Raw genomic sequence first — 25,933 nt, forward strand, 5'->3', positions numbered from 1 at the left:
ACCAGTAACTTTGTGGTTTGCATTCAGATTTTTTTTTTTAAGTTTTTTCCTCTGAGATTTTAGACATCTGACCTTTAAATTAGTAAGGGGTGCTTTACAACTTTATTCTATCCAAAAAAATATTAAACTTAACATGCTTGTTTCTTGTGTGATAAGTGGCACTATCAACATAAGCGTAATCAAGCATATTTTTCTCTAACTAGTGCTCAAAACTGTCTTGTTATTAACCAAATCTGTGATTTTACCCTAATAGAAGGATTTTTACTTGATTTTATGCTAGTTGTCCTCAGACAAAAATTTGCTTAAATCATATAAATGTTTGGTGGGAGATACTCTGCTAGATTGTATTAAAAGAAAATTATTTTAGATTTTGGGCTCGTGCTGCTAAGGGATAGTTTTATAGGAGATGCTAGCCATTGCTTGGACATACAGCTGGCAATTAACTTGCCAGTGGGTTGTTAGAAATTTCTTCTAAGTAAGGAGAATGTGCAAAACGATCATGTAATGAAGACATTTAAATTTCTGTAATGGATTGACTATTTTGAGCATTAAATTTTTTTAAAAAGGAATGGTGTCTAGTGTCACCACATTTAGATATGTTAAATAGAGCATATGGCTATTTTTCTAAAATCACACATTTAGTGAATTATTACTGTTGATCCTGTTATCAAACCAAAGTTTAGACTGAAAGCGAAGGGACTAACTCAGAGTGCATTCTGCTTAGCAACCAACTTGTCTCCTGTTTTGCTACTGAATGCAAGTACTCTTGGCTCAGAAGTGTATCTGCAGCCAGCTGGTCTCAACCAGACAATACTTCATTCACCTAATTTCCAGACTAGTCAGGCAGAGACATCAGCTCATTATTTTTAGTCACGAGGAAATTTATTTGTAAACTTCAAGCAGTAGCAAAGTGATCTCAGAAGCCCCTGAACTATGAGAAATTGCCTTCTAATTTAAGAATGCGAAGTCCTTGGAATTTCGAACTGCTCTGCCTAATGTTTTTTCCTCTTAAAACCTCTTGCAAGTATATTGTTTAAAAAGCATAGCCTCTAGGGCTTCCCTGGTGGCGCAGTGGTTGAGGGTCCGCCTGCCCATGCAGGGGACGCGGGTTCGTGCCCCGGTCCGGGAAGATCCCACATGCTGTGGAGCGGACAGGAGAGGCCACAACAGTGAGAGGCCCACGTACCGCAAAAAAAAAAAAAAAAAAAAAATAGCCTCTAAAATCCTAGAAAAGAGAAAATACTTTTTAGTAGAAAAAAATACGTTAAATTCTAAGAATACTTTTAGAATTATTATCTGAAAACAAAAATTCAAGAAATCAGTTTTTTGTTCAGACTTTTATTGTCTGCCTTGATCTCCACATGATTATTTTCTGTCTTAGAAAACGACAGTTTTGTTGGCATGTGAAGCTCCAGTTTCCTCAGAGTCAAGCTGTGTATGTAGAAAAAAGGTATAGTATCACAACTGTCTTTTAAGAACTCACTTGTTTTCATTTTGTCTCCATATTTGAAATAAATTGTTAACTTAAACGTGATGTCAATAGTAGACTGGATAACTAAGTGTGGTATATTCATACAATGCAATGCTACACACCACTGAAAATGAATGAACTACATCTACACATATCAACGTGGATGAATCTCAAACATAATGTTGAATGAGAAAAACAAGTTAAGGAAGAATGCAGAGTATGATTTTCGTATGTAAATATGAAAAAAATGAAAGTATACTTTTTAGGAATACTTTTAGTGGTGGTAGAGCTCTAAGGGAAATGATTAGCACAGAAATCATGATGGTGTTTACTTCAGCATGGGGACAGATGTTAAGGAGAGCGATGCAGGGAGAATCAAGAGGGCTGAATCAAGAGGAAGAATCTTAAGCAAGATGGTTATATAGGAAATGAAAAATAAGCCAAAATTCTATGATAAAATTGCTGCTATTAACATCATAGTGTGTTCTCAGAAAATACATGATTTTAGACATGTATATATGTGTATTCATAATTGGAAGTAATTTGCATAACAGTTTTTTATCCTACTTTTTTCATATTATAAACATTTCAAATGTCATTTAAAAATTTGAATGGTGATATACTATTTGATTCCTTGGGTTAGGAAAATTTTAAGTTGCTTTTTAAATAATATCTTTAGCATATATTCACATTATGCATAAATGTCCTCTCTTTGTAATTGTCATATGGATTTTAGGGAAGAACTTTCTTATTTAAGGTTGCATACCAGACTAAAGACAGGGAAAGGACTCATATTTTACAGGTGGGGTATGTAGCACGGTAGTGTATATGAATATGTATAAATGATTAAGGAAAATCGCTAGTTCAAAACAGTGTCTTAATTTTGTTTCTACAGCTTTATAGTATAAAACAATATGCATACATACATACAGGAAATTTGGTAAACCTAAAATGCTTTGTTTCCAGGGAGAGTAGTATCAATTTTTTAACCTGGTCTTATGATTTAGAATAAATAAATTTGAACATGCACTGAAACTAGCATCATCTGAAACCTTTTTTTCAGACTTTTGATTTCTGCAACTTTCAAATCTACTTCACTGTGATATCTTTCTTTTCATCTTTGAAAACAGGAGTGTGTTAAATGAGGCTTTGTATTTTTATAATTGATTTATAGGGAACTTCTCAAAATATTATTTTTAAGACTTGTTAAATGTGTCCAAGAAGTGTTTTTGAGCTTTTTTCCTAAGTAATTTTTGCTTAAAAGGATATTATATTTTGCCAAGACTAAAATAAAAGGTCCGTGTTCAGTTATTTTTTTAAAGCCACAATATTTAGTAATTCTAAATTAACACCTTTAATAGAAAATTATAAGTAATAAGTTTTGTTTTTGTTTTTGTTGGGAAGAGTACCAGATGATAAAACTATTAATGAAATCCTAAGACCTTACATTGATCCTGAAAAGTCTGATCCTGTAATTCGTCAAAGGTATGTTTCAAAAATCTTGTAACTTTCTGAAATTATTAAAAATGTTGAGGTATTTACTATATGCATATTTATTAAATAAAGCCATGTCTTTATTAGAGTATAATGTTTCTGTACTGTTTACTTTCTGTCCCATTTCCTTGGTGTGTACTCAAGGCTTTGTCAGTCAGAGATGATGCTCTGGGTAAGGATTTTGGTTATAGTAATAACAGCAGTACTTAACATTGTTTGCTGCATTCCAGATACTACTCTTTGAAGCTTATAATAATAAATGTATTAATTCATTTAATCCTCACAATAACCCTTTAAGGTAGATTATTGCCGTTATATCTATTTTACAGATGGGGAAACTGAGCCTTAAAGTGGTTAAGTGACTTCATATGGCTAATAAGTAGGGAAGCTAGGATTCAAATCCAGGTGGTCTGGAGTCAGAGTCTGTACTCTTACCCCTTAAACTAAACTGCCTTTCACAGTTGAACTAAAAACTCTGAAAATTGAGTTTCCAAGTAGTTAAAGACAGGAAATCCTATTTCAGCCAAGTCTTCATAAAACTGAGTAATACACACTCTGCCTCCTGTCCAGAAACACACCATGGACAAAAATGGTTAACATAGCATAGTGGAAAGATTCAGTTATGAATATCTGGGTTAGAATAGCTAATTCTGTCCCTTATTAGCTATGTGATCAGGAACCAACTTACTTCCGCACCTTAATTTTTTCCATCAGTAAAATGAGAACGATGATGTTTACTAGATAGAGTTGTTACGAAGCTTGTAAAAAATTACATATATACAGTTCTAGTACAGAGTCTAGCACATAGTAAGCAGCACTCAAAAAAGGAAACTATTAATATGTGAATTATTCGTGTTTCTGAGCAGGAATTTCTTTTCACCGGCTGATACCTGCTTAGGTTATGAATACTTGTTTTGGTTAAAATTTGAAACAGAGTGGATTCTGAAGTGTCTGATTCAGTTCTAGTTAAATTTCATCTTCTACTTTTCATAGAAAGTGGTGCCCAGACTCAAACAAATCCATGTCACATATCAAGCGGTGTCTCTGGGACCACTACCAGAGTTGAGTTTCTTTTCCTCTTATTACCAATAATCTAATTGTTATTGCTGGTCATATATTTAACAATAAGACAAAATACCTGCCACCAAATTGGATACATGTTTTAAAAATAAATAAATTAGCAAGATTAATCTGTACAGAGAGAAGAAAGGTAATTTTTAAAACAGATCCTTGGTTGAAAAATATCTTTAACACCGTTTCTGTGCTTGGATAGATAAATTTTAAGTATTATTAATAACTACTCATAGATGCTTAGTTTCCATAGGCACAGTTTTAAAATACACTAAAAATCAGTTTTGCTTCCTTTAATATGACATTTTTATTTCAGGTTGAAAGCCTACATTCACTCTCAGACTGGGGTCCGAATTTTAATGAAGGCAGAAAATATGCAGCAAAATTTAGTAAGGTAAAATTGCTTCCCTCTCCATTTCTTTAAATGTTTTCTAATTCTGTAATATAATTAAGTAGCTTGCTTAGCTTAAGTGGCTAGTTATTATGCTAATTATCTGGCAATCAACAAAGCCTAGGCTTTTCAAAATGACCTTCAAATTAAAATTTTTAAATAATCACACTTATCATAATACAGGATAAATTCAATTGAAAAATCACCCTGGTTAGAATATTTTAAAGTAACATCGTGTGCAACTGAAAGATTTTTAAATCCCATTTTAACTTATTTCAAGAAATATTCTGTACAACAGAGTTCCAAAGTTCAAGTTTTTGCTTTTGGAAATAAAAAATTCCTGTGATGAACTGACCATTGTATATATCACAGTGAAAAGAACTCTACATAGAAATGTGAAGAAAGCCAGGTTCTAAGAAACTATGTGATTTGAGAGTTTTAATATCACTGGGCTCCCTGTTCCTTCATTAATGGAATGATGAAGGAGGCTACACTAAAAAGATCTCTGAGAGTCCCTTCAGTGTCTGCAGTTATGTGTCATTACATTGAATTGCAAAACCCTGATCTTTAATATCTGTGATGCTTTCCCTGTCTTCCATCGTTTCATTAACAAAACTACTGGATCCAGTTCAGACTAGATAGGATTGGTCTCATCTGCTAGTAGAGCTTAGAGATGTGAGCATCCAGGCTGTGAAAGCAGAGCTGGGTTTGAATCCCAGCTGTGCCTGCTTCCAGTTATGTTAACTTGAGTAAATTACATAGCCTAACTTGCCTTCGTTTCCTCATCTCTAAACTGGAGGTGATGATAATCAGATTATCATGAGAGATTAAGATGATTATTTAGCACATGGTAAGTGCATGCTTTTATTATTTCTACTATTACTGTTACTACTACAGAAGATAAATGGATTCTTAAAAAACATCTTCTAAAATTCAAGGAAACCAAAGTTGTATGTGATAAAAGGTAAATGTAGGATACAGAATATTTTAAAGTTTATAATATAGGGCAGACTGCATAGGCCCAGATAGCATTCATTTTTGACTTGGAAATATGTACTGTAAATCTACGAAGAGGGAAAGGGAATGGCGATCTCAGCTTGTCCTAGGAGACAGGGTTTTCTAGGAGAGTGACAGAAATGCATGCAGCATGACGTGACCCAGAGGGGAGCATTTGGTAAAACTGTTTTGGGCAGTTGCATAGAAGGAAATGAGAACATAGAAAGACCAGAACACAGGAAGATACTAATAAGACTGGTAGGTTTTATTTAACAAAGAACCAAAGAGGATAAACCTTCACCAAAAAAAAAAGGTTAAAGGAGCGTACTGCAGTGAGATCAGATGACCTAATTCTAGACACTCAACTTCTCTGGGCTTCATGTCCCTTTAAGGTCCTTTACTTTCTCTTATTTTATGACTTTCCTTGTTTCGGAACCCAAAAAGGACTTTGGTTGGGCCTTGGGTTAACCTTCTTAATCCCCAAAGGGGAGGGAATGATAGATTAATAAAGTAAAAGATAAGTGGTATTGACTTTAAGGAATACCTAGAATAGGCTGTTTTGTTACTAAACCTGAGCCAAACTTAGTGACATGAAAAGTACTCTGACTTTACCTTATCTATGTAGAAAACATGTCTTCCAGATTTCCCCATTTGAGTTGTTTACTTGAACTCAGTGATATATGAAAATACCATCAAAGAAGAGGAAGCAGAAGTTTACAACCAAGATCTAAGAATTTTGTATTTAAAAATTGCCACCCTATTTAACTTTGACTAGTGATATTATCACTTTAAGGCAATAATAATGTTAGAAACTCCAATTGAGGTAGCTTTTATCATGAAGGTGGACCTAAGTTGGAGTAAGGTACATCCTTATATTTCTGACTGTTTAGTCAGCCTTAAGGTATAGTTATCCTAATTTCTACAAAACTTCCTAGTTTTATTAGGATTTTCTAATCATGAATAATGCAAGTAGATACTATGGAGATACATTTAGAAATAGATTTTTATTAATTAAAGATTTTTTAACCAGTGTTCACCAGATAGTACATTCATAGATAGGCTAAGATGAGCATTCACATTTGATTGTGTGCTTAATCACAGTTATATCATTAAAGGGAAGTACATTCAGAGAACATCTAAGTAAGATTATTATAGGTTATAAAATGTGGGCTTCTAATTTAAGATAAGGAGGATTTTATTATTTCCTGAAAAGTACTTAGAAGGTAGAACCATGTATTTTCCTTGTGGCTTTCTGATTTTAAATGTATCATATGATTTATAGCATTCCAGTAAATTCAGAGTGGAGTCTTTTTACCAAATACTTGGTATTGCCAATTTCCAGTGGTTGTGTTTTCCATTCTTGAAGAGTTTATGACAATTGTCCCATGATATACCTGATCAGCTAGAGCAATCTTAAATGTTTCCCAGGCTTTAGCTTTGCCATATACAACTTTTATTTTTAGGTTTAGTTGATCATAGAATGTATGTCTAACTCTAAAGAATTTGTTGCTGATCTATTTCAGAGTTTTCTTTCCAGAATACACAGGGTTTGAATTTGTATCTTCTTATAAAAGTAAATATGTCTTCTTAAGTAAATCCATTCATTCATTCAGCAAACACTTAGTACCCATTGTGGTCCAGGTGTTGTTCAAGACATTAGGCTGATAGCAGCAAGCAAAACCGTTCCTGTCTCTGTGGAGCTTACATTCCCAGTGGAGGAGAATTCATGTAAGGTACCCTCTTGCCACATCATTTCTCACCAGCTTTCTGTTCTCAGAAAGTAAGTGAGTGTTTTGAGGCAGAAAAGCCTATGTTGGTAACACCAGGCACCATCAGAGTCAGCCATTGTATTGCTCCTAACTTAAGTTATTACTGACAAGTTAGAATACTCCCAGCTTTGATACTGTCCATTTAATTGTAATTTTTCAAATCTATTGAATTTTAGACCTATATTTTACTTATTAATAGAATCATTTATTTTTCATGAAGAAATTCAGATACATTTTCTATTTTTTATGTTTACTTTGCTGCTTTGATGTTTATATAAGATCCTGATTTTGATAAAGATGTGATTTAAGCTATTGTGGGATGGTTCTTTCCAGATTTACTCAAAAGCCATTAATTAAGCACATTTACTCTCCTAGGCATATAAATAAAAATTGGGATTTATACAAGAATGAGTAGGGTACAGTTCTGTTGTAGCAGAGAAAACAGACATGAAGTAAAGGTGACTGGGGTACCTGGCATGAATCTGTCTTCTGAGAGATGGAGGTAAGGCCTGGAGAGGCTTAGGGCACATTGAGTTTCAAGTAGAAGTGGCATCATTTTCTCGAACGCTATTTTCAAAACGAATGGCCTTTCTATACTAATCCCTTATTACTAAGCTCCCTTCACAGTAAGATTATATCGCATTCCAACAGGAAATAGTAACTCCTTCCAGAATACATAATCTGTGGAGAAGTAGACCTTATTTTACTTTAAGAGGTTCCAGGTTAGACTTTGTAGACCAAAAGTTTTACCATTACAAATACTAAATTTATTAAATCACTACTTCTCAAACCTAACACAAATTATGAGATGTTCCAAAATAACCTTTTTGCTCTTATCCAAAAACCTACATCAAAGTAGATTTTCTATAAATTTGAAATAATGTTATAAATTTGATGCAGACCTTGGAAAGTTACTAAGTTTCTGTTTTCCCATCTGAAAGAGGGGATCAAGACAAAGGTATTGCACTGTTGTGAAGATTGCTTCCAGATAATGCATGTCAGCTACTTAGTATGGTGCCGGGCACATAGCAAATCAGTCTCAGTAAATATGTATTATTCATGTATTACAAGTTGCAGCATTTAGGTCAACATCTTACTGAGTTGACTCAATGAATGTAAGAGTTTTTGTTGTTTTAATCCTAGAAATTACTTTTCTTAGTATCAATAAAAGGAGGAAATCTGTTTTTAAAAACAAGTTCTGTGTGGCTGGCAGTTGACTTACGTATTACTTTTTGAAAAATAATGGCTTCTTTCAGCCAAATGATTTCTTATACTTCTGGGAAGTTCTCTAAGTTCAATATTAGCTATGCTCCCAACAGGTCACTCACCACTAACCACAAGGGGGCAGATACCCAATCATGTTAGTTTACATTTCTTTTGACATAAATTAGTATTGGAAGAATATGAAGCTTCAGGGGCTACTTTATTTAAGATGTCATCAACTGTTATCTCTGTACAAATGACTCCCAAATCTAGAGATATTTTCAACCTTTCTCCCAGACTTCAAATGTTAGTTTGCATGTATCTTCACTTACACATCTCATTAAATCTTAAACTCAACATGTTTAGATCTCATCACACCACATCCATTTGTTCCTAGTGTGTGTTTCTGTGTGTGTTGTTTTAAATGAGGATTAAATGGACTGCTGATAGACCTGACATCTAGTAAACAGTCAATAAATGTTGACAGTCATTCCTTGTTATTGGCACTGTCATTCTTCTTGTAAGCAAGGCATATGACCTTAGAGCCATCCTTCACTTCTCCCTCACCACCCTGCTTTACGTGGTCGGCCTCCATATGAGCCTTCTGTATGTTCTCTCCATTCTTTTGAGAAGATTATTGTTTATCAGTGTCTACAGTGGAGCCTATCCCTTCCCCCCAACTGGATGTAATCCTTATCCTTTGAGCCTCAAAAACTTCTCATAGGTTCCTGCAATCCTGTCTTATATTTTATCCCAATAAAACATCCCATATGATGATAAACTCCCTTTTGAAGACAGTGGCTGCCGTAGGCATCTTCATCTTTATATTTCCTGCAGTGCTGAGTCAGTGACTTTCCCATAATGGGAATTCAGTTTTCATTTTTTTAATAAGTAGTGTACTAATGCACTTAAATATATGTGTGCCTGCTATGTGCTAGGTGTTGATACCACTTTAATACTCTAAAGCAGGGTTTGGACAGCTTTTTTGCAAATGGCCAGACAGTAAATATTTTTGGACTTGTGGGCCATACAGTTGTAGTTGTCAATCCACCATTGTAGCACATAAACAGCTATAGTCAATACATAAATGAATGGGCATGACTGTAAGACTTTATTTACAAAAACAGACAATGGGCAGGATTTGGCCTGCTGACCATAGTTTGCCAATTCCTGCAGGCTTCAATTCTCAATATGTAAAATGAAAGAGAGAGAGAGAGAGAGATTGTTAAAACTACCAAGTATAATTTAAAGTTTCTTCATGGATACATGTATATGTATGGCTGAGTCGCTTTGCTCTGCACCTGAAACTATCACAACATTGGTAATCGGCTATATTCCAATATAAAATAAAAAGTTAAAAATAAATAAAAATAAAAGTCTTCGCAGTCCATTAAAAATTAATTAATTAATTAATTAAAGTTTCTTCAGAAAAAGTAGCACCTGTTCAGAGAACAGGCTTTCTGATATGTAACCTTGACCTAAAGTATCAATGGGTTAAGATTGATCAAGTCTTGAACCTGCTGTATAAAAAATAAATAAAATTCAAAAAAGAAAAAAAAAGATGAAGTCTTTATTTTTCATTTATTCAGATAATATTCATTGGGCACCTTCCATGTGCCAGCACAGCACTAAGCACTAGGAACACATAGACATCTAAAAGACTAGCCCTCAAGATGCTCACAGTCAAGGAGGGGAGATAGGTGTGTGGTACTGTTACTATAGATATGTGTTTAATACATACGGCATAGCAGGTGACCAGTGGAAAACATGGGCATCTTTGCATGTCAGTTTTTCATTGATGCACAGACCAGTTGCCTTTACTCTGCTTCCAAAAATTGGCATATAGAGCCAAGAGTTGAGACTTTAAACCCAAGCCAAATTAAAGCTTTATCTAAGCTTTGATTTCATGCACGTCACAGAAGATTATTACTCTTTTTGGGGGGACTACCCTATTGTACGTGCAGATTCTATTAGTTGTTTCCTGCTGTGCTGGTTGTAGTTAATCATTTTGGAACACTTTTTTCTTTTTTTATAAAAGGCAACCAGCAAAAGAACGAGCTATTTCTCTTGGATGATTTTATTTCCGTGCTGAGAGGATTTTTTTTAAATAAAAAACTGAGGTTACTTTACTTTCTTTGGATCTGTAACATGAAATATTTAAAAATCATTCACTCTGAAGTTAAGAGGTAAGACACTTTTTCCTACACCCTTTTAGAGAAATTGGTTTCTCTAAAGGCCTCAAGTAAGACCCACCTGACGTCTTTTTGACTTTTGCTAACACCCACCCACCAGCAAGCAAAGACCCCCTTCTACCTTAAAGCAGAGTGACCTCCCAGTTCACATTACTTGCTCAGATTCTGACTTCCTAGAGTCTCAACTCTGCCTGCAAGATACCACCTCTCAGACTTTGTTGATTCTAAGAGTCTAGTCTCTTGCCTGCCTCACCTCGTAGTCCTGCCAGGTCCCTCCTTGCTTTTCACCTAGCCCATACCCCTACTGGCCAATTTTGCTACCTTACCATAAGCATCTCTTCAACTGATCATTTAACCAGTATTTCTTTTCTCAGAACATTGCTTCTCAGATTTCAGTGTCCATCATAATTATCTAGGACAGATGAAAATGTCGATTTTCAGCCCACCCTCAGAGTTTTTGGTTTAGTCAATCTTACCTAGTACCCAGAAACCTGCATTTGTTAAAGTCTCTGCCTCCTGAGGGACCCTGATATAAGTTATCCCTGGGACCACACTTTGAGAAACACTGCCGAGGATGATAAAATCCTTGAGGACATTTTTGAATCCCATACAAGTGTCTAGCATGTTTTCTATATAATAAATATTTGGTAGATGTTTATTCAGTTGAGTTGTTGAAGTTGTGTAAAGAAATATGTCATTTAATATTAGGATGAATTTTTGGAGTCAAATTTCTACATCCTTAAAGATACTAGTCTGTACCCTTTGCCTAATTGAACTGGAAGTAGAAAATTAAGTCTTATTTCAGGCTTACAGAGAATGATTGAAAAGTATATTTAAAGATACTCTAAATAGGAAATGTATAATATATATGTTAAAAGTTAGGATTTTTAAAAAAATATCCTGCCATTAGAACTGAAGACCTTGGAAGTTAAGATTATTTTGATAATAATGGTACAGAATTAAATATATGTCAGAGAACATTAAAGGAATTCCAGAATTTCTAAGAACAGCATTAACTACTTTCAGATGCCTTGTCTTATGTAAATAGCCAGAGACCATTTCTGCCTTTTAGTTAGATCCCTTGAAAATAACTGTGATGAAGGAAGGGTTAGTGAATAACAGCAGTGTGCTCTCTAGATGAGATTACTTAAACTTCCTTTTGTTTTCCTTCTGGAATTTAATTCTGGCAATGAGTTCTGCAGAGATAAATGGGGGAAATAACTTAATCTAAGAGTCAGTTGTAAACAGCCTTGCATGTAGTAGAAGATGCCATCATCAGCACTCACCCATCACATTAAGAAATGCATTTCCAGTAAAGTTTTTACTATAAATGTTTGTAATATATTTGTGTTTTGATCAGTTTTGTACTAATAATAATTATTCAATCCAGAAGAAATTTTAACATTTAAAGCCTTAAGGTCATAGGTAATAAAATTAAATTTTTAGCTTACATACACATTTTTGTTACAGAGAAGTGTGATTGGGCTATAAGTAAAAGATTTTCAAGCATAAATGTATCAGTATTTAGGATAAAATTCTGTGGAGAATTGGAATGGAAATACAATCAAGGAGAAAAGGAAACTATATAAGATTTCTAACTATTAAGGAAGAACTTGTTCATGCAGTTTTTAAATTGATGATACTGGTACCATTCCCATTTTACTTAGATTCTAGTGAATTTTTATAGGAGTGATGTAACATTTTCATTCTAAACCATCAATATTTACACTACACCATAAATTACGTTCTTTATACCTATTTTAACTTGTGAGTAAAGAAATTAAATGAAATTTCAGATGTCTGTTTTAAAATCTATAAAAGTGTCATTGTTTTCTGAAATTATTTTAGGTTAGGTGTAAGCAGGAAAGTGTGAAGAACCTGAATAAGTTTTGCCAAATACACACACAAAAAAACGTTTGCTGCAAGGGTGATTTAAAATCGGGGTTAAATCTAGAGGCTGATGGATGTCTTTATGGAACATAATAAGTATTAATGACACCCTCTTTTTTTTTTTAATATATATATATATTTAACATATTTATTTATTTTTGGCTGTGTTGGGTCTTCGTTGCTGTGCACGGGCTTTCTTCGTTGTGGTGTGCAGGCTCCTCGCTGCGGTGGCTTCTCTTGTCACGGAGCACAGGCTCTAGGCACACGGGCTTCAGTAGTTGCAGGATGCAGGCTCAGTAGTTGTGTCTCATGGGCTCTAGAGCTCAGGCTCTGTAGTTGTGGCACGCGGGCTTAGTTGCTCCACGGCACGTGGGATCTTCCCGGACCAGGGCTCGAACCCGTGTCCCCTGCCTTGGCAAGCAGATACTTAACCACTGTGCCACCAGGGAAGTCCTAATGACACCCTCTTATTGAGTGTCTCCTACTGTATTTTAGGTACTTTGTTAAGCATTTTATATACACTATAATTATGTTACACTGTACATACATTATACATTATAAATATGTTTAGTTGCACGGAGAGCCCTGACTGCAGCTTTGTAACCACTAACTGGTGAAACCTAGATCCAGACCTAGGCCCCCCTGTCTCCAAAGCCTTTGCAATATAGCACATGCCTCTCAGCGCCATAAATGACCACAGTGCACGTTCTTAGATTATGTGAACCCAGCCCCAGTTCTTTGTTATCCCTCTTTGGGATTATTGATTGTTTTCCAAAGTGAGAATCAAGATCAGGATGAGTACATGCTCAAAATGGTCTTAACCTTTGGCCACATTTTGGACATAGACTCTAGAACAGTGGAAGCAAGGGATCATTTAAGGACTAGAAAATGTTAGAATCAACCTGAAGAATGTCCACACACATAAAGAAAATATGTAGAGCAGGGTGCTAAATACTTCTATCATCTCAGAGATGACACATCCAGTGATGGAATGGGTTTCATATGTGGCATTCTGCTTGAGGCAGTTTTATGAGAAGACTTGTAAACTTAGCTCTAGGGAAGTTTACTCTTAGGTAGCTCTAGGGAAGCTGAAGCTCTACTAGTTGGCAGAGCTGGGTGAGTGAAGTTTCAGCTGCTGTGAACTTGAGAAATTTAATTTGAGAGGCTATACTGAAAAGTAGATCCAAAGTGATATGATGGTCAAATTCTTAACAGATTATAAAGACTACAATTTCCATAGTAATGATCTCATTTCAAATATGTACTATTTTGATCATTGATTAACGGAATTATGTAAAATATAAAATGAGAGTTTTCTCTAAAAACTTGGAAAATAAATTTTAACCCTCAACTTAATCCACTAAATTTATCCATTCTAGTTATGTTACATAATAATTTATATCTAACTTTATATACTCTTCAGAGAGAGTAATGACATAATTAATTGAAATTTCTAGGTGATTCAGATACTTCATTTTAGCCAAAGTGCTTCACCTTTTCAAGCAGACCTCTCACTGAAATTTATACGTACCAAAACTGTATGAATTCTATGTGTATTCCCATATCCTCTACCTTGTATAGGTACTTTCTTCCTAGAAAGCCTTCATCTTTTCATCTCTAGTGAATACCTAATAGTTCACCATTGTATTCCCAGTTCCTAGAACAGCATCTGGTACATGGTAGACCTCCCTCAGTAAATATGTGTTGAGCGAGGAATGAGCAAACAAGTAAAGAGTTGAGTGAAGAACTCAAAAGATTGGCTTTACAGTCCTAACTCTGCATCTCCTTGAGCAACCCTGAGTCAGATACTCCTCAGGGCTTCAGTGCCCTCACCTGGAAGACAAAAAAAAGTAGATTAAGTTCTTTGTAACTCTAAAATAATATAATTCTATGGTGTAGTTAATTCATGAACTATTTAACTAACATTTAAGCAAAAGTTTTTCTGAGGAACGTGATCATATTTTCCAAAGTGATATACTTCCTAATAAAGATTGAAAATGTAAGAATCTGTACTGATCAGACTCCTGCATTTAGTCTAGCACCAGAGGAAGCATATGTTTTGTTAACAAGAGTAAGGCTAATTAAAATTTCCTATGTTAATTAGGAGAAAATCCATGGAGGAGGAGGGATTTTAAGAACCAATTAAGGAGGAGGAGAGCTAGAGTTAGCAAATGAAGTGCCTAGATATTATAGGCACTATAATATTTGAAAGAACATTTGGAGGTGAATAAGGGACAAGAAAGAAAGTTTATTGAGTATCTACTTAGCTTTACATTTCTATCCTGACACTTATCCCAATGAAATGTGATAGTTTGTTTGTTGACTGGCACTCCCAATAAAATGTGGGGTTTATTTCTATGAACTTCCATTACCTAGCAGACTATCTGTAATGGTAGACACTAAATAAATATTTGAGGAATTGATTGATTAATGAAGCTAGGCACTGTTCACATTTTCACATGCATTAATTCTAATGAAGTACATACTATATCTCTACTTTACAAGATAGGAATCTTAGGCTCTGAGAAATTGACTTAGCCCAAAGAAACCAAGCTACAGTTACAAAGCCTGGATTTGGACTCAGGTCTTTTTGGCTTCAAAGTTCATGCTTTTTCTACTAACTAGCCCATCATATAGATCATGAAGATAATCCCTGATAAGTATGTTATTTCCCTGCTAAAGGTGCTAAATTACCTTCGAAGTATAAAGTCTTATTACTAATATCAGTTTGGCAAGTTACACTTTAGAAACATTTTCACCTGTTACATTTAATCTTTACAAGCTAGCTGATGAGTAGATAACCTTTCCATCATTATACTGATGAGGAAAACTGAGTATCCTTGAGGAGTCACAGCTTCTAAGGACCTGTGATAAGATTGGAACCCAAGCCTTCTGGATTTAAAAGTAATTGAGCTTACTAGTGAAGATAAGGAAAGCCTGAACAAATAGCACCTAGAACAAAAGCCTTGTAAGGCCCTCTTTAAAGCATGTTTTAAAATGTGTAATTAGTCACTTTATTTCACCGCATCCCATACCTTTTGTCATCAATAGACAGGATGATCTGCCAGCGCATTTCTGACCGTAGAGCTTTCTGAATGGAGGCATGTGTCTGTGCTACCTCACTCATGACGGGTGCCCCACGTCAAGTATGTGGAGCCCTCGTTTACACATTTACATAAATTACGTAAAAGTCCCAAAACAAAGTGCAGCAAACCACTAATTCAGTTACTGTTATCTTTTTAATATGAAAACTAGAGAAATTAGGTAAGAAAAAATTTAACTTTGACACAATCTACTTCTGATGTGACGTGGACAGTCTGAGTTGCAAAAATTGTCACACAGGAGTATTTGGAGAAATTTTAAATAATACCTTTTACTTGTAAACAGAAGAGTTAAAAAACTCTCTGACCCCTGTACTTAGTTTGGTTTTATATGTTTTAGTTTGAATGTATGTATCTTTTTTCTCCTATTCTGGGTCTTCATTAACAATCTGGTTTCTTTCTTCCTTTTCATTTGGATTTTAAAAGCTAGTTTGTTCACTTAATCTGTTTTCTTTCTGCTCTATTAAAATAAGTTTAGTACTTTTAAATTACTTATTTTAAAGGAATTTGGTAAGTATGAATCTAAAACATGTAGTTTATAATACATTCAGGAACCTTACTGAATTCAGTTAATAGCAAGATGAGCCATACTTTATAAATGTTTAGCTATCGGGTAACAGTAAACTGATTTATATTAAGGTTAAGTTTTTTAAACAGCAAGAGATTCAACTGTGTACGTTTGGAATCAGTTAGTTGCACTTTTAACCTAGAAGCCTAAGTTAAGAAATAAATACAAACGACTATTAGGAATATTGGTTAAGTGCTGCCTTTGGCAGACAAATATCAAAACTTGTACAATTTTAGAGCTGGAGGGATCTTGATGATCACCTCATCAGATGACCTTATTTTATAGTGGAAAAAATTCTGTGGCCTAGGGATTGCTATTAGATTGTTAAATTTGGAGAAAATTCAAATTTAGTTTAAGTATTTTATTAGGGGATAGAAGGGGAGATGATCTAAGGGGTGCCAGTGATCAGGTGGGAAATAGAATGGTTTGTGACTCCTTTTTTTTTTATTATTCTCTGTCTCCTTTTGAGTTATGGGAAGTTAAAAAATAAATCCTAATTTGCTAATGAAGTGCAGAGAAATAAGTTCAAGAACTTGGCCAGTTTCTTTGAAAGTTAGTAACAGAGCCAAGATTAAAAGCATACCCTTGAGTATCAAGACAACTTTTATTTGTATGATGTCAAACACTGTAACACCTGTTTAGCCTACTGAGCTATGCTGCCCTTACAATGCCCCTGTGAAGCTGCCTGGAGCAGGGTCAGCTAGTGAGCCTGTGAGAGTAAAGCAAGTGAAATAACAAGAGGAAATGTCTGAGAGGGTCCCTAAGGGTAAAATAAAAGACAAATGTTGGTATCTTACTTCTTTCAAACCCAAGTAGTTTGTCTTGTGGTAGCAGAGCCCTTTTACTAATGGGAACACCAGAGTTCCTGAAAATTTCAAAAATAGATGAAGCTGCCCCTTAGGATTCAGTGACTTAATGACTTGCAGAGGAGCTAACACCTAAATGTTTTGGGCAATGCCAAGCTGGACTCTACACCTTGCCTCAAGATAATGGAAACAGGAGGATTCAACGTAGTTGTAGCCTCTTGGAAGTAAATGTAATATAAAATAATATAAAATAATAAAAAAATGAAAGTTATACGGAAAGTTGTAAGGCTACGTTTAAAATGCAAAATGCATAAAAAGGCAAATAAGTGTTTCAGTGCTTACGTAAGAAGTGCCATTCTTTGTTACTGAAGAAGTTCAGTGACTTCGTCCTGAACTAAAGTTTCTGTAAGAATGCGTTGTTATTTTAGGTAAATACAGCTGTAAAACTGTGTCCATGGCTTAAGTAAATGAGCTAACAGTTTCTGTGTTTTATCATTTAGCCCTCATAATAACTCTCTGAAATGATACTGCTGTTATCTCCACTTTCAAGCATGGAAACTAGGAACTAGAGAAGTTAAGTAACTTGTCCAGAATCGCAGACCAGTAAGTGATGGAGCCAGGACTCTAACTCGGTGTTAGACTCCAAACCCAAGCAACCACTAAAAGTTACTGCTTCCTTTAACTAAACCCCATGTCCCACAATGTTACCCCACCTGTGTTTAATAGCCTTTCTTTATAAAACAGTTTACATAATTTACTTTTTAATTACTGGCAAATATTAATGGTAGACTAAGAGTAACCACTCCTAGTAGAAAAAGAAATTCAGAATTTCATTTAAAAATTATCTAGTGAAGTCTGACCTGTTTTAAGTGACAGACTGGAAAGCTGAGGCCTTGAAGCTTATTGACACTCAATAGCAATATTGCTGTGATTAGAAGTTTACAACATCTTTGGGTAAACACTAAATAAAATTCAGTGGTTCCCATTAAAACCACACAACATACCAGATTTTCACTGCATTTGAGTGAAATATTTTAAAGTAATTCATTATAAATTCTTACATAAATCTTTACATTCTAAATACTTTGTACAGAGCCTGCATGGCACATAAAATAGGGACCAATTTTATTAATAAAACAAGTGTAATTAATTATAGTTTTAAGATTGAAAAAATGTATAACTTATTACATGGTAATTTTTAAGAATCTCTGAATGTTCCTCTGCTGGGATCATATTTTGTATTATATCAGCATTAATATTAGGTTCTGATTACCATGTGGCTTTTGAAGAATTCTTTTTTTTTTTTTTAATTGTTTCAGCTTTGGAAATCTAGAGAAGCTTAATGAAGATTTAATATTTTAAAAAGAAATAAACTGCCTAAAACATTAGGTATACACTGAAAATTATTTACGAAAAAAATGAAATAAGTGTTGATAGAAAACATTCCCTGATTTGGGAAATGTCTCTTAATAGAAGCCTTATTATTCAGTTAAAATGCACAGAAGATAAGTTGCTACAAGTGTTTGTAGGATACCACTTGAAAAGTTCCTATTTGAAAATTCAAGTCTTGCTTTCTTTTAAGAAAAATTTAGTTATATCCACTTTATATTTTACTTTATAAGTTAATTTTATACTTTTATATCTAATTCAGCCTCTCTCTTTTTTGTGTAATCACTGCTAACTTTTTAAAAAACACTGCTTTCAAAGGGAAATAATGTGTAAAAAATGTGATGCATTTAATCCTTGAATGCTGGAAGAACACTTTTAAAGTATTGTAAGCACATCTGTATTATATTACACAGGGAAAAGAATGTATGCACTCTGTGGCCTATGGGCACGAGGGTGGCTGGTTTAGGAAAACTGAATATTTTGCATTTCAAGTTTCTTTTCCACATAAAAAATATTCTATGATTCTAAAATGAAGAATTTAATTCCAGGAGTGGGGCATGTGGTCAGGCAAACAGGAGTAAAGTCTTGGTTTTACAAGTCCTCTCACTTGTCACTCACTTCTTAAAAAGAAATCAGTTTTTATAATGGGCTCAGCTTTGCACTTTGTTAAGCACTTCTGCTTTCCCTTATTGGAAAAATATTGCACAGGACAGACTTAGAACACAGAGAAATCACTATACCAAGAGTTCTTAGTAAGTGTGCTGCATGTCTGAGTCAGCTGCAAGGTATGGTGCAAATAATTTGTCACTAATTAAGAAATATCAAAGTTTGTATGATTTACTCTTAAAATTACAGCAGATTCAAATGTATCCCGATGGTAACCTCACTCTTGATCACTGACTGGTATTCCAGTGTACTTTCTTGAGTGGAAGGGGAAGGGATGGAGTTCCAGCTGTCAGGCCTGGTATCCCTTGGGATGTATGTTTTGTATGTGAATATCATCTGTCATTGGTGGAGATGGAGAAAAAAAGTTGGAGAACTTCTGCACTACACTGGTGAAGGTGTTCTCTACTTTCTCCTCTTTGTCGTGACATGATAGTCACTTGCCAACACATTCCCTTATGCAGCTCCTAGTGAGCTAGCTGAAATTCCACCCCTTTATTCCTACCTCAGAAAACAAGCAAGGGAGAATGCTAGGGGCATGCAACTTTAATCAACTAAAAAAAAAAAAATTTTTTTTTTTTTTTAAGTAATGACTTGAGAATTTCATACTTTAAGGAGTATTACCATCTAATTACCTGTGACACATTTACTGGTTATGTCATGATACCATGACAAATGAACTCCATATTTCTTAAATTTTGTGCTTTTACCTCATTCATAAATTCAAACCTGTTTTTTTTTAATTTCAAAATAAAGGAAAGCCAAATATATATGGTAATATATATTTCCAGAAAGTATTTATAATTTAGAATTAAGTTTTTACAAAAGTATTTTGTAGCCATTTTAGCACCATATATTACTAGGAACTATCATGGGATAGTTGTTTGGTTTTCTTTTAAGACTCAAACTAAATGTATTTGAGGAATTTGAATTTTTAGCTAGTCAATATTTTATCCAAGAAAAATTCATTTTATAAAAGTTAGCCTTTATCCCTTATTGATATGAAAATGAATGACTTGTTCTAGAGCTTTCCTAATGTCAAATTATTTCACATACTTTTGATTTAGCTTTAGGACCTCTATAATAATAGCTCTTTTACCTGATTATTTTGGTAAAGTTACTATATTATAAGGAAATAACTGTTGAATTAATGTCATTACCATTTAAAATTTTTTAATGTAAGGGACTCATATTTTATTTACAAGTAATTTCAAATAAAATGGTATTTTTTGGTTTTGCTTTTTTACTATAAGATATTATGAAATGGATCCTGACAAAAGTCTCCTTGACAATTTGAGGAACAAAGTGGTCATTGAGTACCCAACATTACATGTGGTATTAAAAGAATACAGTAATGACATGGAAGTTCTTCACCAAGGTAAGTGTAAATTTGTTCCTGTAATGCTTAAATAACTCTAGTGAACTGAAGCAATTACATTATTGTCTTTATATATTTTCCCACTGTACTTACACACCTAACTGAATTTACTCTGTAACTACAGATAATACTGTAAAGAACCATATGATTGAGCTGTTGCTTCTATTCTGTTTCAGAGCATGTAAGCTTTCATCAACTTAAAATGAATGAATCGGTTTGAATGTCTGGCTGTAAAAGGATATACTTTGCCTTTGGGGAGTTTTGTGTGTTTTTGTCTTTTTTTAAGGTAATAGTCTTCAAGTAACAGTCTGCCTATGATCAGATAAATTTACTCCCTAATTAAAATTCTTTAGAGATTCCTAAAATGAGAGATTACAAACATTTTTAGTATTCTGCCTTATAGAAAAGGGAAATGTTTCAAGGGACATTGTGTTTAAAATTTGGACTGCATTTAGAATAAGCTGGTGCCATTGCCTTGACCCTTTATCTCCTTTTCTTTTAAACTGACTGGTTTTACTTTCTCTGATTTTGTTTCCTTGGCTATATTCCTTGGCATTTTAGTGATTCCTTAAAAGTAGATACTTTCCCCTCTTTGGTGAGTAGTGGAATTGGGAGAATTTATTAAAACCAGAAACGGTATATGTAAAATGTTAGTGTATAAAGTGACTTACCCATATCTGCATTTACTGATTATGTTTCAGTATGTAAATTCTAGAGGATGAATAAAATTTTAAAATTACTTCTAAAAAGAGAGAGAGCTACTTACTTAACTCAAAACCATTAGATAGCACTTTCAGCTAAGAGTTATAGGTACAGGACAAGTTTCATTGTAACAAACTCCAGAGGGCCATAGAATCCTTGGATTGGATTGAACTCTATTTTTTAAAATATCTTTTGAAATATGTGGTTCAGGTTTTATTGTTATACCATCATTATGGACTGTAATAGGCAGTAACCTTTGTTGTAAGGTCTTCTCTGTATGTGTGTATGATAGCTTTTTTCCTTTGTGAAAGTTAATAGAATTACTTTTTTTCCCTAAGTGGCCAAAATTTTGTCAGTGCCACAATGTGAAACCAGATTTTTAATTGGCACACACAAAGTTTCTAATAATCAATTATATGTCTCTAAATCTTTAGGTTAATTCTTTTTTTTTTTTTTTTAAACATTTTGAATCAATTGATTTTTTTTTTGGCTGTGTTGGGTCTTCATTGCTGCGCACAGGCTTTCTCTAGTTGCGGTGAGCGGGGGGCTACTCTTCATTGCCGTACGTGGGCTTCTCATTGTTGTGGCTTCTCTTGTGGAGCACGGTCTCTAGGTGCACAGGCTTCAGTAGTTGTGGCACGTGGGCTCAGTAGTTGTGGCTTGCAGGCGCTAGAGCTCAGGCTCAGTAGTTTTGGAGCACGGGCTTAGTTGCTCCGCGGCATGTGGGATCTTCCCGGGCCAGGGCTCAAACCTGTGTCCCTTGCATTGGCAGACAGATTCTTAACCACTGTGCCACCAGGGAAGCCTAGGTTAATTCTTGACTTTATATTTTTTAAAATTTGAGAACATCCATTTTTATTTTCTCAAGTTAGAAATTTCAGTTCTAAATGACCAATTTCACTTTTTTTTTAAGCTGTGTAAAACCTTACTTTTTCCTTAATATAATTCACATAGCTCTCTCTCTCTAAATGTTGGTTTCAGGGAAAGTTGTTTAGTAATGTGGGTTACTAGCCAGAGCAAACATTGTCTGTGTAAATAACCACAGCACACACAGTTCCTCTTTCACCTTGTTTAGGAATGCACATTGAAGTAAGGCTTCCTGTCATGAAGCAAAAAGAAAAGGCTACTTTTGTAGTGTATTTGGAACCTTATGAAGTAAAATTTGCTATTTTTTGATGGGTATACGATGTTTGGCTTATTTACAGGAAGCTCAAGTGACTCGTGCTTTCAGTATAGAAGATCATTTAGGGCTGCTGAAGCAAAGAACCAAAGAGGATCTAGCAGGATTTTAAGGACCATATCAGTGTTGTCACATAAATACACACACTTTAAAAATAATGCCAGGCCTTCCTGTAGATGCTTTTCTTTGTGTAAGCACTTCAAGTTGTCTGTTTCTTTGTACATTCCCACAGCGCTGGATGTTCTGCAGGGTGGTCCCTTAATGCAGGGGGAGGGTTATATAAGAACAGGGCATTTTCTTTGGAAAGCCTTGAAATTCTTTCTCTCTTCAGAGGCAAAAATGTTGGATTTTGATCTTGAGTTCATAGCAAAGGTGTCTCTCTTCTAGTTTGGGAAAAATGTGTTTCTGGACTGGGATTCAGTTGTTTTTCACACTTGATGATTATTATGATGTTTGTTGTAAGTCTAGATTGCCATAGTTTATTTTTTCAAAAGTCTGCCTTTTCTGATGGGCAATAGACAAGTTTTGTTTGCTTGCTTTTTGCTTTTTACAGAATGAAAAGGGTTGACTAGAAAAGGTTAAGCAGTTAAGGTAGCCCACTAGGTGTAGAGTGTAGAGAGCTGCTCACCCACCTTGTATCAATCCAGTGGGAGGTGCTCAGAATGGTGTTACTTGTCTCACAGGTCCTTGTTTGCCAAAGTTAGCTGGTAGATTTAAATGACACAATAAAAGCATCCTACATTTCAGTCTAAGGAAAAAAGAATGGAGTTCCATCAAAAGAAGAAAACTGGGCAACTTCAGTAAGCAGCGAAAGGAAAAGGTGTTTCCCAAACTGCAGTGCCAAAGAGCACAAAGTCCATTAACTTAAAAATACCAGCAAAATATTTGTCTCTGTTATTCTAATATAACTCAAAATTAGAAAATATCTCTGTCTTTTGAGGAGTCCAACCCAAAAATGATTACTTGAATTAGTGAAAATAGTAGCATAGCAGTTACTTACATATCAGTCTCTTCTTTTTTAACTTCTTTTGATTTTGGCCACTCCATGCAGCTTGTGGGATTTTAGTTCCCTGACCAGGGATCGAACCCGGGCCCTTGGCAGTGAGAGCATGGAGTCCTAACCACTGGACTGCCAGGGAATTCCCACTTCAGTCTCTTCTTGGGCCAATAAATCCTTTCATCCATTCTTCCTCTCTCCTCCCTCACTCCTGCTTACCCCCTCTTTTTCTTCCTTTCTCTTTCTGTGTTTGTGTGTGTGTGTGTGTGTGTGTGTGTGTGTGTGTGTGTGGCAGTGGGATGGGGATGGAGTTTAGGCACAAGAACACACATGTAAATGCCACAGTGCAATAGGTTCTATAATGGTTTCAGTGCAGAGAAAGCCAGAGGAGAAAACAACTAACTTGTAATATCGTGGAGATACTTGAAGGACTCTGCTAGAGTTTATGAAATTCCACAAGGATCAGGACCATATCTTGGATAGAACCTATTTCAGTACCTTCCTCATAAAAAGGACTCAATGGACACCAGTTTGGTTGCTGGTACAATTGTACATCTAGGTACCATCGGCATACCCCAAGGAACTTGGCAACTGGAATATGAGGCAAGATCCAAGTTTATGGTTCTGGCATCAGCTCTTATTAGCTGGGTCCTTGGCATTCACTCTGCTTCTCTGAGCTCTATTTTCTTTATCTACACAATGGAGATAAAGGGCTATAAGCCTCAAGCAAAATGATCTCTATTTTAACCTTAACAATTTTCAAAGTGTTTATGTGTTATTTCCTTTTAGCTTCACTATACAGTGAAATAAGTGGTGCGGTTACTCTGCTTCCCATTTTTCAAATTGAAAAAAGAAACCTAAAACTTGGAGTAACTTACAGTTATATTGATTCAGCATACATGCTACCCTGGGGGGGATAGATATAGGAAAGAAAGATCCAGTGTCTATCCTCAAGGAACTCTCAGTTTAGTTAGTGAATCATAGTCTTGCTGTAGTCAAGGCAGCTCCTTTAAAGGAGTTCCATTTCTGCTCTGAGTCTTCTTTCCTGTGAAAAGAAGGAGATGGAGATTAGCTAGTCTTCTGTCAGCCCACACTCACTCAACATATACTGACCCTCAATTTTAAGTTTAAAAAAAATCATGGAAAAAATTTATTCCAACCACACTTGGCCAGCCTCTGTGATAATAGTGGTCTATTCAGTGGCACAAGTATTGGATCCTGCCCACACTGAGAAGTGACCATTCCCAAGTCTTCCACAGAGTCAGGAAGGATGTTACCTCACAAAATATAATTGCCACTTTCAGACATCATTTCTCTATTTATTGTGGCCAGAATTGTATATCCCAGCTGCCTGGGACATGACATGGTTTGTCTGTCACCATGAGCAGTGCTGTTGGTATGCATCAGAAGGGAGGAGAGAAGAGGGGAAAACAGAACAGGCTAAACAGAAACAGCATAAACACTTGACTGTATGTTTACTTATTTTTTTCAGTGAAAGGTGAATCTACTAAGAACATTGGCAATTAAAATTGAGCACTTCTTTTGGAGGAAGAACATGAAAATTCCCAGACAATTGCAGAGGACCTTGTTGGAAGATTTGGGGGTATTGTCGCTTGGTGGTTGGAATTTTTTGTTTCTCTGAAAAGTAATAAAAGTCTTGAAAAAAAATTTTTTTTATGTATTTTCTAGCCTCTTGAATTGACTCGTAAGGCACAGGCTTTAATATGCTTCATCCTGTAGGCAGAAATTTTTTTTATTTGTTAGTTTGATGCAACACCAAACCCAAGGATCACCTGTGTCAGCCACAAAGTTGGCGTTCTCTTTAGTGGAACCTCACTAAACAGAAAGGCCATGTGGCAGACCATCTAGCCATAGGAGGACTGGTCCATCATTTGCCTATTCTTGTCTTTGGGATTATATGTAACTTAACCTCTTGAGACAACTGGATGAGTCTTTTATGCTTGGGTAGCACCCAGTATGATGTCCTTTGTAAAAGGTTGTCTAAATACTATGAACTGCTATTTCTTATATTCATTAAAGAAAATCAGTGGCTCCACATCGTTTGAACCATCAGTGCTCATGAATTTGGCTTTACTTGTTCACACAGTGAGCTGTGTCTTACTATGAATTCTGTGCCTTTCATCCCATTCCCACTCTACTCTTGTCATTACCACACAGGGTGTTGTGATGAGCAGTTTTATGCTGTGTTTTGAAACATCTAGCAATAACTAAAGAAAAAACACTTGGAACTCATCAAAGTGTTACTGGAATGTATGTGTGTATTTATGTATATACATACATAATTTATGTATGTATATAAATTATTTTATATACATAATTTATACCTTATGACAGCTCTTTATACATTATGATCTCACATATTAAAATTAAAGTTTCCTAGTTTTATTGGAATTTATACAGTTATGAAATTGCAATATGACTATAAAAGATTATTACATCTGTATTGCATCTGTGCACTTAATGGTTAAAAAGACAATGACAAAATTGGACATTAGTGAAATTCGTTTTTAGTTTATAATTAGAATAAGTTTTAGACCAAAAGGAAACCAGAGGTATTAAAGAGACTTGGAAAGATTAGAAATATGAAAAGATAATGAGAACATGAGCATAGGAGAAACTTTTAGAACACAGATATATGTAACTTGGTGTAC

At 35.0% G+C, this 25,933-nt stretch overlaps 1 protein-coding gene across 1 annotated transcript in view; it reads left to right on the plus strand.

The window, feature by feature from the left end:
- ZNHIT6 (zinc finger HIT-type containing 6) overlaps window positions 1-24,920 on the plus strand; it is a 54,414-nt gene extending 29,494 nt beyond the window's left edge. The window contains exons 6-10 of the mRNA XM_029230253.1: window positions 1,382-1,450; window positions 2,876-2,956; window positions 4,353-4,430; window positions 20,258-20,382; window positions 24,754-24,920. Coding sequence (XP_029086086.1) covers window positions 1,382-1,450; window positions 2,876-2,956; window positions 4,353-4,430; window positions 20,258-20,382; window positions 24,754-24,788 — 388 coding nt within the window. The 3' untranslated portion in view covers window positions 24,789-24,920. The remainder of the gene's footprint in view (window positions 1-1,381; window positions 1,451-2,875; window positions 2,957-4,352; window positions 4,431-20,257; window positions 20,383-24,753) is intronic.
- Window positions 24,921-25,933: the final 1,013 nt, after the last annotated feature.

Source organism: Monodon monoceros, unplaced genomic scaffold (assembly GCF_005190385.1).
Source record: "Monodon monoceros isolate NGI ecotype Baffin Bay Population unplaced genomic scaffold, NGI_Narwhal_1 Super_Scaffold_18, whole genome shotgun sequence".
In the NCBI taxonomy this organism is placed as follows: domain Eukaryota; kingdom Metazoa; phylum Chordata; class Mammalia; order Artiodactyla; family Monodontidae; genus Monodon; species Monodon monoceros.